Source organism: Pseudophryne corroboree, chromosome 1 (genome assembly GCF_028390025.1).
Source record: "Pseudophryne corroboree isolate aPseCor3 chromosome 1, aPseCor3.hap2, whole genome shotgun sequence".
NCBI lineage: Eukaryota > Metazoa > Chordata > Amphibia > Anura > Myobatrachidae > Pseudophryne > Pseudophryne corroboree.
In genome coordinates this window covers 200339578-200355158 of record NC_086444.1, presented here as the reverse complement: position 1 = coordinate 200355158, position 15581 = coordinate 200339578, and the positions used below count along the sequence as shown (strand labels likewise).

Here is a 15581-nt window from a genome sequence, read left to right as displayed (position 1 = left end):
GTTATCCAAGTGCCAGCAAACGGGGGAGGCTTGCTGAACCTTGTAGTTCCACAACAAAAATTTTTTTCTTGTTTTTCCCCACACTATTGGTTATCAGCCCGGCACCCACCGCCAGGGGTGCTGGGGACAGCCTAGGGCTTCACCCCTGACCCTTGGGTGCCTGGAGGGGGGACCCCTTGATTTAAGGGATCACTACTCCTCCAGGGAACCCCGGCCAGGGATTACTAGTTGGGGGGGGGTTATGCCACGGCCGCAGGGACCAATACAAAAGTGTCCCCCGGCTGTGGCATTATCTCTCTGGCTAGTGGAGCCTGGTGCTAGTTTTAAAAATACGGGGGACCCCTACATCTTTTGTCCCCCGTTTTTTTGGAACTAGGACCAGACTATGAGCCCGGTGCTGGTTGTCTAAATACGGGGAACCCCTGTCCAATTTTTCCCCCCAGTATTTAAACAACCAGGACCGTCTCAAAGAGCCGAGGCTGGTTATACTTTTAAAAAAATTTTTTTTAACCCATTCACACCCTTTTTCAAAGATAACCATGCACGGATCTCACTGATCCGTGCATGACTATCACAACACGCCAGCAAAAAGCAGGTCTCTTTGAAAGCTCCATTTTTTTACGATTTCTATGCTTTACCGGCAGTGTTTGGCTAATGTCGGCAGTAATTGGGAATACAAATTCTTAGTAAATTACCGAGTTCTGTTAAATAACACCCGTGTTTGACCGATGGTCTATTGATTCGTATTTGTGGGCTCAGGGGCAGTGGCGGGCATTGGCTCGGCGGCGGTAGGGGTGATCAGTAGGATTCGGCGGACATTATGGCTGCAGTGCCTCACCAGCCACTGACCTCAGCGCATGCCACTGCACTGTATATATGATTAGATAGAAATACTCCGTAGGTCTTTGTCATGAACTCACACTTGCATACTTTTAGTTTGTTCTAAAGACTTTGTTAAAGAAACCATCAATATGCAAACTATGTTGTGTGTAGTAGCGTTGAATCTATGGGCTTACCATGGTGTTTCTTTGTTTGCAGGATAACAGCAGCCCTGAAGAACATGCCTTGTATGTATGGGACAACTTCATTTCAAAAGCAGCTGCTGAAAATGTGTTTTTTGTTGCACACAGCTATGGGGGACTTGCCTTTGTGGAACTGGTAAGACATTGCTTTAAATCTTTATAAATTTGGATTTCTGTGCATTAAATGTTTTGAATTTGAATCAAATGTGTGAAAATATATTGTACACCCATTTCCAAATTCTGTATCTCCTACAAACCCTCTCGATCCAAGTGTGTTGGGATATTATAAAGAACTGCAGAGAACGGTAGGGACCCTTGTTTGGAGTGCTCCTAGATCTAGGTTCAGAATGTATACTCTTTGTCATAGAAAGAGTCAGGGGGGTCTTAAACTTCCAGATTTTTAAATTACTACCATGCTACTCATTTGAACCGGATTATGGCATTGTCTCAGCAGTGGGCGGGGAAATAGTGGCCTCAGATAGTTATTGTTCCTTATACATCCATTGATTTCCCACCCAAATGTTGCTCCTACCTTTTTGTATTTCGGAAGAAGCTCAGAAACCTACCCCATATCTCTGCCACGTATTCCCTTTTGAGCTCCATAATGCACAACCCGCAATTCCCTCCTGGTTGTTCTGCAGGGGCAATTAGGATGTGGAATAGCATAGGTCATCTTCGTGTTGGTCACTTGGTGGTAGCTGGAGGCTTGCAGATCACACTTACTGCTAAGTTGAACACAATCTGCGGTTTGTGGCCTTAGTGGTGTTCCTGAGATCTGAATGGTCTCTCTTGAATCATTGGACGTGGCTAAGACACAATTTTTGCTAATCTATTGTGTTTGAGTGAACATCAGCATTGTAGAATGTGATTTTGCATTTGTTGAGGCTGATTGAGTAAGAGTCTTTCACAACACCAATATGAAACTCAATATAAATGTCTGTCTCAGTGAGACCATTACCCTAACATATTGCACAGAATGTTCCCAGGTTTGTCAAACACCTGCTGGAGATATGGCTTGTTTCCTGGCTCCAATTTCCACAATTGATGGGAATGCCCTGGCATTGCAATCTTTTGACAACAAGGGGTATATTTATAAAAAGTCGATTTTGGTCGATATTTAGCGATTTTTTTAAAAATTATTATTATTTTTTATTTATTATTTTCTCAATGTATGGGGCAATTTTTTATTTTTTATTTTGTGATTTAGGGGTATGTTTACTAAAAAAATTGATCTGGGTTGATTTATTGCTTTTTGTTGATTTTAGATCGATGTTTGTTTTTTGCATTTTACTAACATGACATTTAACATTTTTTTTTAAACAATGTAAAAAATCATCTGCTGGTAAATGTTTGGTTTAGACCCTTAAACACAAAATCGATAAAACATCTACCAAACAGCAACCAAAATCGACTTTTAGTAAATATACCCCCAGGTGTTTACTATCTCTCAAACATTAGCTGTGGACACACAGACAGAGTTCACATTTTTCCTTTTCAATTTAATTAAAATGTCAATATGTACATATAAGACTTTGTCACCACCATCTCTCCCCCAATCAGGAATTTATTTAGTAGAATAGATTTGTATATGGAGTAGGAAGACATTGCATTTCCTGCCATGGATGAAAGCACAGAATTTAACTCTGCAATGTCTTACTTGTTAGAATATGAATATACATTATCTGATCATCATCTGCAATATGTCAGATCCCTGTAATGTCCTATACGTGCTTTCCCGCTCCTTTTGGTCTTCCCTTAGATTAGTCCTTTTTTATACATATAGTGCTACGACAATGTGTGTGTATATATGTAATTAGTATAATTTGTACCCACTATACACAGTCAGTGGCACTCAGAGACTTGGTGCAAAATCAATATCATGTACAGGTTGAGTATCCCTTATCCAAAATCCCACATTTTTGTGTCCCCTACTGAGATAATGACATATATATTATATATTATGTGTATGTATAGATATGTTATATAGATATATGATAATTAATATATATATATATATATATATATATATATATATATATATTTATTTATTTGTGGCAGTATCTCAAGGGAACCAAAAATGTGGGAATTTGGATAAGGAATACTCAACGTGTGTGTGTGTGTGTGTGTGTGTGTGTGTGTAGATATATATATATATATATATATATATATATATATATATATATATATAGATAGATAGATATATGGGCTAGTAATCCGCACTCACATCCGAATTGTATCATCATCGCGGTGCTCCACAATGGTAACATTGCATGTTCCACAAATATATCCACTGAGGTCATTCAGACCTGATAGAAGGCACTCCCCATAATTAAAATCCAACAAAATCTTTATTAAGAGGTCATCATTCCATGTAAAGTCGACGGTTCGACCCCAAGAGGGTCTTTATCAAGGCAGGAGCAGAGACATCCTCACACACTGGAAGCCAAATGTGTAATGACACTGCCTCCCAGGCTCCCATAAATACCTCTCAACACATGAGTTAATTGAATAATTGATAACTCAATAAACATGGGTGTCCGGCTGAGACGTGTCATCATTACTTATACACTGTGCAGGGCATCAACAATTTAACGTGCAAAACAGCACATAATATAGGCATCGGCACTGGAGCATATGACACACCAAAGTCGCCACCCCCAAATTGTTACTAATATACATGAATGTCAACAAAACAATAACAGTCACAAATATTGAGTCGCACAACATAACTATCCCCCATTGTGTATACACAAATATCAGTCTCAACAAGCACCGTAGCCCAGGGGACCGGAAGCCGGAAGTGGCGGCTCCAAGCCACAAGGAACGCAAGCGGTACCCGGAAGTTCACCCGCCCTCGTTCCAAACAACAGGAGACACACCTCAGCCTATCCTCCTCGCTCACAGTGCAGGAATCTACGTCACAGCACTCGGGGCTGGCGCTCCACAGACAGGAATGCGTTCCACAGCCATTCAATATACTTCCGGTTAGAATCGGAAAGATGGTAAACTATAAAATTTTCATTGACATTCTAAAAAGATATATACAGCCAATATTAGTGCAATAAAACTACACTGAAGTGAATCAATATTCAATAACATTACTAATGTATCAAAACTTACATATAAATATAGAGGCTTATGGGAACCTGGGAGTCATAGCTCAGTCAAGATAAATAGACAAATGCAACACATATAAAACACAAATATTATAAAGCACATACACTATACAGTACCTCTCCAGAAAAAATAAAAATAAACATACAAAAATAATAATGTTTACAAAAATTGTATACGAAGAGTTTTGTTATGTGAAACCCACTCTAATGGCAATCCAATAGTTCATTAATGAAGAAAAATGCTAAGAGGATTGTTTTCATTTAATCCACGTGGTGCAATTGTATCAAGACGATATATCCATCGAGCTTCTAATTTTTTTAAGCAACGTATCACGATCACCTCCACGGGGCAGTTTAGGTATATGGTCAATCAGCATACAACGCATAGTAGATACTTGATGACCCAGCTCTAAGAAATGCTTGGCAACCAGTTTATCAGAAGTGCCTGTATTCAACGCAGATCTAATTGAATATCTATGGTTAGCCATACGGTCACGGTTTGATCGTGTAGTCATGCCAATATATTATAACCCACAGGGGCAAAGAAGAAAATATATAACACATTGGCTAGTACATGTCAGTCTGTGTCTTATAGCAATCTTCTCACCAGTGTGTGGGTGAACAAACATACTGCCACTAGCCATCAAGTGACATTTGACACATCCAGTGCATCTGTAACATCCTAATTTAAATGACCTCAGCCCGATCTGGTCTGGTCACAGGTTGAACAGATGGTCTCATAAGAAGTTGACGTAAATTTGGCCCTCTTCTATATGCACACATTAGTTGTGGTGTCCCTTTCAAATGCAGCATTGGGTCTGAAGTAATGACTGCCCAGAACTTATTGTACCTCATCTGTGATTTATATGAAGTGTGATCAAACTTGCTTACTCTAACCATTCGGTTAGTTGATCCTTTACTAGTACACTTCATAAGTGGATTATGGAAGCAATAGTAGGCTTTCTGTAGACATCTCTCAATAGTCCTCAACGAGTACCCTCTGTCACGGAATCTCTCCTTCATTTCATCTTACTGAATCACAGCAGTCTCTGATGACAAGTTGATCCGGAGAACCCTCAAAAATTGAGAAATAGGTAGACTCTCTTTGAGTCTTGCTGGGTGTTGACTGTTTGCTTGAAGCAGAGTATTACGATCAGTAGGTTTGCGATATAGGGTAAAGCCCAACCCCCCATTCTGTTTAATAACAGAGACATCCAAAAAACTGATGGTTTGCTGTTCAATAGTATATGTAAAACTAATCGGTCCACTTAAAGAATTCAAATACAAAATCATATCGTAAAATTCCTCCTTGGTGCCAGACCATATCAAGAACACATCATCAATAAATCGGAAATATAATAATATGTTGGAACCAAAGACCTTAAGTACACGTTCCTTCTCATACATCGACATGTACAAATTTGCGTAGGCTGGCACCAAATTGAAACCCATCAAGGTTCGATTAATTTGTGCGTAGTATTCAGATCCGTACATGAAATAATTATTTTTCAAAATTAATTCAACAAGACTCAGGACAGTTTCTGTCGGTGGTTGTATATGTGCTACTGCTATTAGATGTTGTTTAATGGCTTCAATCCCACCACTGTGTGGCGATTGTATATCAAGTGTCACAAGCCATGTTTCTGATGTCGGGAAAACAAAATCTCATATTTTTTGTAGAAAATTGCCTGTGTTACGGATATAGCTTCCAGTCTGTTGTACCAGTGGTTGAAGAAACTGATCCACATAAATGGCCAACAGTTGAAGTAGGGATCTCCTTACCGAAATGATAGGTCTGCCAGGGGGATCCTCTAAACTTTTATGTATTTTTGGCAGTGTGTAAATAATAGGGGTGGTCTTCAGTCTGCCGACTGTCGGGATCCCGGCACACAGTATACCGGTGCCGGAATCCCGACAACCGACATACCGACACTTTATCTCCTGGAGGGAGAATAAAATAGCGTGGCACGCGTAGCGCGCCACCGTGCCCGCAGTGTGGTGAGCGCAGCGAGCCCGCAAGGGGCTCATTTGCGCTCGCCACGCTGTCGGTATGCCGGCGGTCGGGCTCCCGGCGCCGGTATGCTGGTAGCCGGGAGCCCGGCCGCCGGCATACCATACTACACCCAAATAATAGGTGTAACCGGAAAATCCACTGTCAAATAATGTGCTGTTTCAGTATCAATCCAATTCGCCGCCAAGCCTAACGCAATGTTCCCATCAATAGATTTTTTTAATATAGACAGTAGGATTAAATTCAAGTCTTGCATAAGTATTGGCATCAGATAACTGTCGTTCGACTTCATTGTCATATTGATGCCAATCTTGTACAACCACTGCCCCGCCTTTATCGGCTTAGTAGAGACCTGGTTATTCATCTCAAAATCAATTGCTCGTAAATAAGATTTAATACCAGCGTTATGAGAAGGCGGGTCGAAGTAACTGGGTTTAACACATTTATTATTAACTTTCTCACTTTGTGTACAGCCACCAAAATATTCACGTAAACGGAGTTTCCTCCCAAATCGGTAGCTATCAACAAAGGAGTCAAATGGGTCATGAGTAGTGCTAGGTATATATGACAAGCCCAGAGACAACAAAGATGTTTCTGCTGCAGTTAAGCAATGAGAAGAAAGATTAAACACAAGACTCATTTCTTGGGAGGTCGCCCTCTTCTACCTCCGCCATTCCCCACCCCTCCTCTGATGGTTCCTCCTGTGCCTCCTCGATGGAAGGGAGGGTATGTACGTGTCCTGTGTTCTAAAAAAAGCACTACTCTCGTAGCTGGCATTAGTAGAATCAGTAGTTTCACCATCAGAGGAGGAGGTTGCACTCGATAAATCGAAATTAGTAGTGGTCCTGGTATGGCGAAATCTTGGAGGTCGTCCTTCCCGTCTATCACCAGATCCTCCACCTATATACTGACTGTGTTTTATAATCATTGATAACAGTCTCTAACTTCTTGCGCTTAAAAAGTAGCAATTCCTGATTATAGGAATCAAGTTGTGTCTTGATTTTATCAAGCCAAGTTTCACATTTGTCAGCTGAGAGTTTCTTTAACTGTGCACTCTTAAAAGAATCTGTATGAAGTCTCACTTTCTTCAATTCAGAGCTGACTTCCTCAATAACGAGTAACATACATAGAAACATAGAATTTGAAGGCAGATAAGAACCACCTGGCCCATCTAGTCTGTCCCTTTTTTTTTATCCTTTAGGCAATCTCAACCCTTTTTGAACCTTAATTCTTTGTAAGGATATTCATATGCCTATCCCAAGCATGTTTAAATTGGTCTACAGTCTTAGCCTCTACCACCTCTGATGGGAGGCTATTCCACTTATCCACTACCCTTTCTGTGAAGTAATTTTTCCTTAAATTTCCCCTGAACCTCCCCCCCTCCAGTCTCAGTGTATGTCCTAGAGTTCTAATACTTCTCTTCCTTTGAAGAATGTTTCCCTCCTGAACTTTAAGACCCTTGATGTATTTGAAAGTTTCTATCATGTCCCCCCTTTCCCTTCTCTCCTCCAAACTATACATGTTAAGATCTTTTAGCCTTTCCGGGTAAGTTTTGTGATGTAGGCCATGCACCATTTTAGTTGCCCTTCTTTGTACACTCTCTAATGTATTTATATCCTTCCGGAGATATGGTCTCCAGAACTGGACACAGTATTCCAGATGGGGCCGTACCAATGACCTATACAGTGGCATTATCACTTCTTTTTTCCTGCTACTGATTTCTCTCCCTATGCAACCAAGCATCTGACTTGCCTTTCTCATTGCTTTGTTGCATTGCTTTCCTGCCTTCAAGTCACTTGAAATAGTGACTCCTAAATCCCTTTCCTCCTCAGTAGTTTCCATTATAGTACCCTTGATACTATATTTAGCCTTTGGGTTTTTGAGACCCAAGTGCATGATTTTGCATTTTTTTAGCATTAAACTGTAGTTGCCACGTTCTTGACCATTTCTCAAGCCTACCTAGGTCATCAATCATTTGTTTTACCCCTCCCGGTGTGTCTACTCTGTTGCATATCTTTGTATCATCTGCAAAAAGGCATACCTTCCCTTCAATACCATTTGCAAATGTCACCAACAAAGATATTAAAGAGAACTGGACCAAGTACAGATCCTTGGGGTACTCCACTGGTAACATTTCCCTCCATAGATTGCACTCCATTAACTACAACTGTCTGTTTCCTATCCTGCAACCAGTTTCTTATCCATTTAACTGTTTTATAATCCACCCTCACGCTTTCAAGTTTATTTAGCAGTCTGCGATGTGGGACAGTGTCAAATGCCTTACTAAAGTCTAGATATGCTACATCTACAGCTCCCCCTTGATCTGAGTAGAATCAGCTCTGAAGAGCATTTGTTAAAAATCATCTAGTGCAAAAAGCCGGATTGTTTCTACCCAATGTAGGAATATTTAGTATCCAGAAACCCCCTCGTTATCCTTTTACTATGATCGTACTCACTGAGAAATTGACCATAAAGGAGTTAGGTCAATCTCCCGTTTCTTGAGTTTTAAGAAATTTATGATAAAGATCCACAGGGGTTTCAGCAGGTAATTCAGTGAACTCAATCTGTTCAAAATATATTTTATCGGCGTCATTATCAGTTAAAGAAACAAAATTACTATGAGCAGCATCTTGATACAATTGCACCACGTGGATTAAATGAAAACAATCCTCTTAGCATTTTTCTTCATTATTGAACCATTTGATTGCCATTAGAGTGGGTTTCACATAACAAAACTCTTCGTATACATTTTTTTTGTATACATTTTTTGTAAACATTATTATTTTTGTATGTTTATTTTTATTTTTTCTGGAGAGGTACTGTATAGTGTATGTGCTTTATAATATTTGTGTTTTATATGAGTTGCATTTGTCTATTTATCTTGACTGAGCTATGACTTCCAGGTTCCCATGAGCCTCTATATTAATATGTAAGTTTTGATACATTAATAATGTTATTGAATATTGATTCACTTCAGTGTAGTTTTTTTGCACTAATATTGGCTGTATATATCTTTTTTGAATGTCAATGACCAATTTAATAGTTTACCATCTTTCCGATTCTAACCGGAAGTATATTGAATGGCTGTGGAACGCATTCCTGTCTGTGGAGCGCAAGCTTCTATAGCGCCTCCGCCAGCCCAGAGTGCGGTGACGTAGATTCCTGCGCAGTGAGCGAGGAGGATAGGGTGAGGCGTGTCTCCTGTTGTTTGGAACACGGGCAGGTGAACTTCCGGCTACCGCTTGCGTTCCTTGTGGCTTGGAGCCGGCACTTCGGGCTTCCGGTCCCCTGGGCTCCGGCGCTTGTTGAGACTGATATTTGTGTATACACAAGGGGGGATAGTTATGTTGTGCAACTCAATATTTGTGACTTATTGTTTTGTTGACATTCATGTATATTAGTAACAATTTGGGGGTGGCGACTTTGGTGTGTTATATGCTCGAGTGCGGATGCCTATATTATGTGCTATTTTGCACGCTAAATTGTTGAAGCCTTGCACAGTGTATAAGTAATGATGACACACCTCAGCCGGACACCCATGTTTATTGAGTTAGCAATTATTCAATTAACTCGTGTTGAGAGGTATTTATGGGAACCTGGGAGGCAGTGTCGTTATACATTTGGCTTTCAGTGTGTGATGATGTCTCTGCTGCCTGTCTTGATAAAGACCCTCTTGGGGTCAAAACGTTGACTTTACATGGAATGATGACCTCTTAATAAAGATTTTGTTGGATTTTAATTATGGTGAGTGCCCTCTATCAGGTCTGAATGACCTCAGTGGATATATTTGTGGAACATGCACTGTTACCATTGTGGAGCACCGTGATGATGATACAATTCGGAAATGGATATATATGTGTGTGTGTGTATATATAGCTGTAATGTTCATTTGTTACTACTGTTTAGAGGGATGTATGTCTGTTTTTTTTATTTGTGTGTGTTTGGTTATGTTTAAAACTGGTATCACTGTTTCTCTATCGTCCTAGTGGATGCTGGGGTTCCTGAAAGGACCATGGGGGGATAGCGGCTCCGCAGGAGACAGGGCACAAAAAGTAAAGCTTTAGGATCAGGTGGTGTGCACTGGCTCCTCCCCCTATGACCCTCCTCCAAGCCTCAGTTAGATTTTTGTGCCCGGCCGAGAAGGGTGCAATCTAGGTGGCTCTCCTAAAGAGCTGCTTAGAAAAGTTTAGCTTAGGTTTTTTATTTTACAGTGAGTCCTGCTTGCAACAGGATCACTGCAACGAGGGACTTAGGGGAGAAGAAGTGAACTCACCTGCGTGCAGGATGGATTGGCTTCTTGGCTACTGGACATTAGCTCCAGAGGGACGATCACAGGTACAGCCTGGATGGTCACCGGAGCCTCGCCGCCGGCCCCCTTGCAGATGCTGAAACGAGAAGAGGTCCAGAATCGGCGGCAGAAGACTCCTCAGTCTTCTTAAGGTAGCGCACAGCACTGCAGCTGTGCGCCATTTTCCTCTCAGCACACTTCACACGGCAGTCACTGAGGGTGCAGGGCGCTGGGAGGGGGGCGCCCTGGGAGGCAAATGAAAACCTTTTTTGGCTAAAAATACCTCACATATAGCCTCCGGGGGCTATATGGAGATATTTAACCCCTGCCAGAATCCGTTAAGAGCGGGAGACGAGGCCGCCGAAAAAGGGGCGGGGCCTATCTCCTCAGCACACAGCGCCATTTTCCCTCACAGAAAGGCTGGAGGGAAGGCTCCCAGGCTCTCCTCTGCACTGCACTACAGAAACAGGGTTAAAACAGAGAGGGGGGGCACTAATTTGGCGTTAGAAATATATAAAAAAGATGCTATAAGGGAAAACACTTATATAAGGTTGTCCCTATATAATTATAGCGTTTTTGGTGTGTGCTGGCAAACTCTCCCTCTGTCTCTCCAAAGGGCTAGTAGGTCCTGTCCTCTATCAGAGCATTCCCTGTGTGTGTGCTGTGTGTCGGTACGTGTGTGTCGACATGTATGAGGACGATGTTGGTGAGGAGGCGGAGCAATTGCCTGTAATGGTGATGTCACTCTCTAGGGAGTCGACACCGGAATGGATGGCTTATTTAGGGAATTACGTGATAATGTCAACACGCGCCAAGGTCGGTTGACGACATGAGACGGCCGACAAATTAGTACCGGTCCAGACGTCTCAAAAACACCGTCAGGGGTTTTAAAACGCCCGTTTACTTTAGTCGGTCGACACAGACACAGACAGGGACACTGAATCCAGTGTCGACGGTGAATAAAAAAAAAACAAAAAAAAAAAAACGTATTCCTTATTAGGGCCACACGTTAAGGGCAATGAAGGAGGTGTTACATATTTCTGATACTACAAGTACCACAAAAGAGGGTATTATGTGGGATGTGAAAAAACTACCGTAGTTTTTCCTGAATCAGATAAATTAAATGAAGTGTGTGATGATGCGTGGGTTCCCCCCGATAGAAAATATGGGCGGTATACCCTTTCCCGCCAGAAGTTAGGGCGCGTTGGGAAACACCCCTTAGGGTGGATAAGGCGCTCACACGCTTATCAGAACAAGTGGCGGTACCGTCTATAGATAGGGCCGTCCTCAAGGAGCCAGCTGACAGGAGGCTGGAAAAATATCATAAAAAGTATATACACACATACTGGTGTTATACTGCGACCAGCGATCGCCTCAGCCTGGATGTGCAGAGCTGGGGTGGCTTGGTCGGATTCCCTGACTAAAAATATTGATACCCTTGACAGGGACAGTATTTTATTGACTATAGAGCATTTAAAGGATGTATTTCTATATATGCGAGATGCACAGAGGGATATTTGCACTCTGGCATCAAGAGTAAGTGCGATGTCCATATCTGCCAGAAGATGTTTGTGGACACGACAGTGGTCAGGTGATGCAGATTCCAAACGGCACAAAGGTGTATTGCCGTATAGGGGAAGAGAAGTTATTTGGGGTCGGTCCATCGGACCTGGTGGCCACGGCAACTGCTGGAAAATCCACCGTTTTTACCCTAAGTCACAACTCTGCAGAAAAAGACACCGTCTTTTCAGCTTCAGTCCTTTCGTCCCTATAAGAGTCATATCTGCCCAGGGATAGAGGAAAGGGAAGAAGACTGCAGCAGGCAGCCCATTCCCAGGAACAGAAGCGTTCCACCGCTTCTGACAAGCTCTCAGCATGACGCTGAGACCGTACAGGACCCCTGGATCCTACAAGTAGTATCCCAGGGGTACAGTTTGGAATGTCAAGACGTTTCCCCTGCGCAGGCTCCTGAAGTCTGCTTTACCAAGGTCTCCCTCCGACAAGGAGGCAGTATGGGAAAAAATTCACGAGCTGTATTCCCAGCAGGTGATAATTAAATTACCCCTCCTACAACAAGAAAAGGGGGTATTATTCCACACTATATTGTGGTACTGAAGCCAGAAGGCTAGGTGAGACCTATTCTAAATCTAAAAAAATTTGAACACTTACAAAGGTTCAAATCAAGATGGAGTCACTCAGAGCAGTGATAACGAACCGGGAAGAAGGGGACTATCTGGTGTCCCGAGACATCAGGGATGCTTACCTCCATGTCCCAAATTTGCCCTTATCACTAAGGGTACCTCAGGTTCGTGGTACAGAACTGTCACTATCAGTTTCAGACGCTGCCGTTTGGATTGTCTACGGCACCCCGGGTCTTTACCAAGGTAATGGCCGAAATGATGGTTCTTCTTCGAAGAAAAGGCGTCTTAATTATCCCTTACTTGGACGATCTCCTGATAAGGGCAAAGTCCAGGGAACAGTTGGAGGTCGGAGTAGCACTATCTCGGATACTGTTACAACAGCAGGGGTGGATTCTAAATATTCCAAAATCGCAGCTGATCCCGACAACAAGTCTCCTGTGCTTAGGGATGATTCTGGACACAGTCCAGAAAAAGGTGTTTCTCCCGGAAGAGAAAGCCAGGGAGTTATCCGAGCTAGTCAGGAACCTCCTAAAATCAGTGCATCATTGCACAAGGGCCATGGTAAAAAAATGGTGACTTCCTTCGAAGCAATTCCAGTCGGCAGATTTCATGCAAGAACTTTTCAGTGGGATCTGCTGGACAAATGGTCCGGATCGCATCTTCAGATGCATCAGCGGATAACCCTATATCCAAGGACAAGGGTGTCTCTCCTGTGGTGGTTACAGAGTGCTCATCTTCTAGAGGGCCGCAGATTCGGCATTCAGTTTTGGATGTTGGTGACCACGGAGGCCAGCCCGAGAGGCTGGGGAGCAGTCACACAAGGAAAAAATTTCCAGGGAGTGTGATCAAGTCTGGAGATTTTTCTCCACATAAATATAGCTAAGGGTAAATTTATAATGCTCTAAGCTTAGCAAGACCTCTGCTTCAAGGTCAGCCGGTATTGATCCAGTGGGATAAAACATCACGGCAGTCGCCCACGTAAATAGACAGGGCGGCACAAGAAGCAGGAGGGCAGTGGCAAAAACTGCAAGGACTTTTCGCTGGGCGGAAAATCATGTGATAGCACTGTCAGCAGTGTTTCATTCCGGGAATGGAAACTGGGAAGCAGACTTCCTCAGTAGGCACGACCTCCACCCGGCAGAGTGGGAACTTCATGGGGAAGTTTTCCACATAATTGTAAACCGTTGGGAATTACCAAAGGTGGACATGATGGCGTCCCGTCTGAACAAAAAACGGGACAGGTATTGCGCCAGGTTAAGAGACCCTCAGGCAATAGCTGTGGACGTTCTGGTAACACCGTGGGTGTACCAGTCGGTGTATGTGTTCCATCCTCTGCTTTTCATACCTAAGGTACTGAGAATTATAAGACGTAGAGGAGTAAGAACTATACTCATGGCTCCGGATTGGCCAAGAAGGACTTGGTACCCAGAACTTCAAGAGATGCTCACAGAGGACTTATGGCCTCTGCCCCTAAGAAGGGACTTGTTTCAGCAAGTACCATGTCTGTTCCAAGACTTACCGCAGCTGCGTTTGACGGCATGGCGGTGGAACGCCGGATCCTAAGGGAAAAGGCATTCAGGAAGAGGTCATTCCTACCCTGGTCAAAGCCAGAAAGGAGGTGACCGCACAACATTATCACCACATGTGGCGAAAATATGTTGCGTGGTGTGAGGCCAGGAAGGCCCCACGAAGAAATTTCAACTCGGTCGATTCCTGCATTTCTTGCAAACAGGAGTGTCTATGGGCCTCAAATTGGGGTCCATTAAGGTTCAAATTTCGGCCCTGTCGATTTTTCTTCCAGAAAGAATTGGCTTCAGTTCCTGAAGTCCAGAAGTTTGTCAAGGGAGTATTGCATATACAACCCCCTTTTGTGCCTCCAGTGGCACTGTGGGATCTCAACGTAGTTCTGGGATTCCTCAAAACACATTGGTTTAAAACCAGTCAAATCTGTGGATTTGAAGCATCTCACATGAAAAGTGAACATGCTCTTGGACCTGGCCTGGACCAGGCGAGTGTCAAATTGGTGGTTTTTTTCTCAAAAAAGCCATATCTGTTTGTCCATTCGGACAGGGCAGAGCTGCGGACTCGTCCCCAGTTCTCTCCCTAAGGTGGTGTCAGTGTTTCACCTGAACCAGCTTATTGTGGTGTCTTGCGCCTACTAGGGACTTGGAGGACTCCAAGTTGCTAGATGTGGTCAGGGCCCTGAAAATATAGGTTCCAGGACGGCTGGAGTCAGGAAAACTGACTTGCTGTTATCCTGTATGCACCCAACAAACTGGGTGCTCTTGCTTTTAAGCGGACTTTTGCTAGTTGGATGTGTAATACAATTCAGCTTGCACATTCTGTGGCAGGCCTGCCACAGCCAAAATATGTAAATGCCCATTCCACAAGGAAGGTGGGCTCATCTTGGGCGGCTGCCCGAGGGGTCTCGGCTTTACAACTTTGCCGAGCGGCTATTTAGTCAGGGGCAAACACGTTTGTAAAATCCTACAAATTTGATACCCTGGCTAAGGAGGACCTGGAGTTCTCTCATTCGGTGCTGCAGAGTCATCCGCACTCTCCCGCCCGTTTGGGAGCTTTGGTATAATCCCCATGGTCCTTTCAGGAACCCCAGCATCCACTAGGACGATAGAGAAAATAAGAATTTACTTACCGATAATTCTATTTCTCGGAGTCCGTAGTGGATGCTGGGCGCCCATCCCAAGTGCGGATTATCTGCATTACTTGTACATAGTTACAAAAATCGGGTTATTATTGTTGTGAGCCATCTTTTCAGAGGCTCCGCTGTTATCATACTGTTAACTGGGTTCAGATCACAGGTTGTACAGTGTGATTGGTGTGGCTGGTATGAGTCTTACCCGGGATTCATAAATCCTTCCTTATTGTGTACGCTCGTCCGGGCACAGTACCTAACTGAGGCTTGGAGGAGGGTCATAGGGGGAGGAGCCAGTGCACACCACCTGATCCTAAAGCTTTACTTTTTGTGCCCTGTCTCCTGCGGAG

General features: G+C 43.2%; 1 protein-coding gene across 5 annotated transcripts in view; it reads left to right on the top strand.

The window, feature by feature from the left end:
* The window catches only part of ARB2A (ARB2 cotranscriptional regulator A), a 792581-nt gene that overhangs the window by 393524 nt on the left and 383476 nt on the right, over positions 1-15581 (top strand). For all 5 annotated transcript variants that reach the window (XM_063964011.1, XM_063964006.1, XM_063964010.1 and 2 more), the window contains one exon: positions 1039-1158. In XM_063964011.1, coding sequence (XP_063820081.1) covers positions 1039-1158 — 120 coding nt within the window. The remainder of the gene's footprint in view (positions 1-1038; positions 1159-15581) is intronic.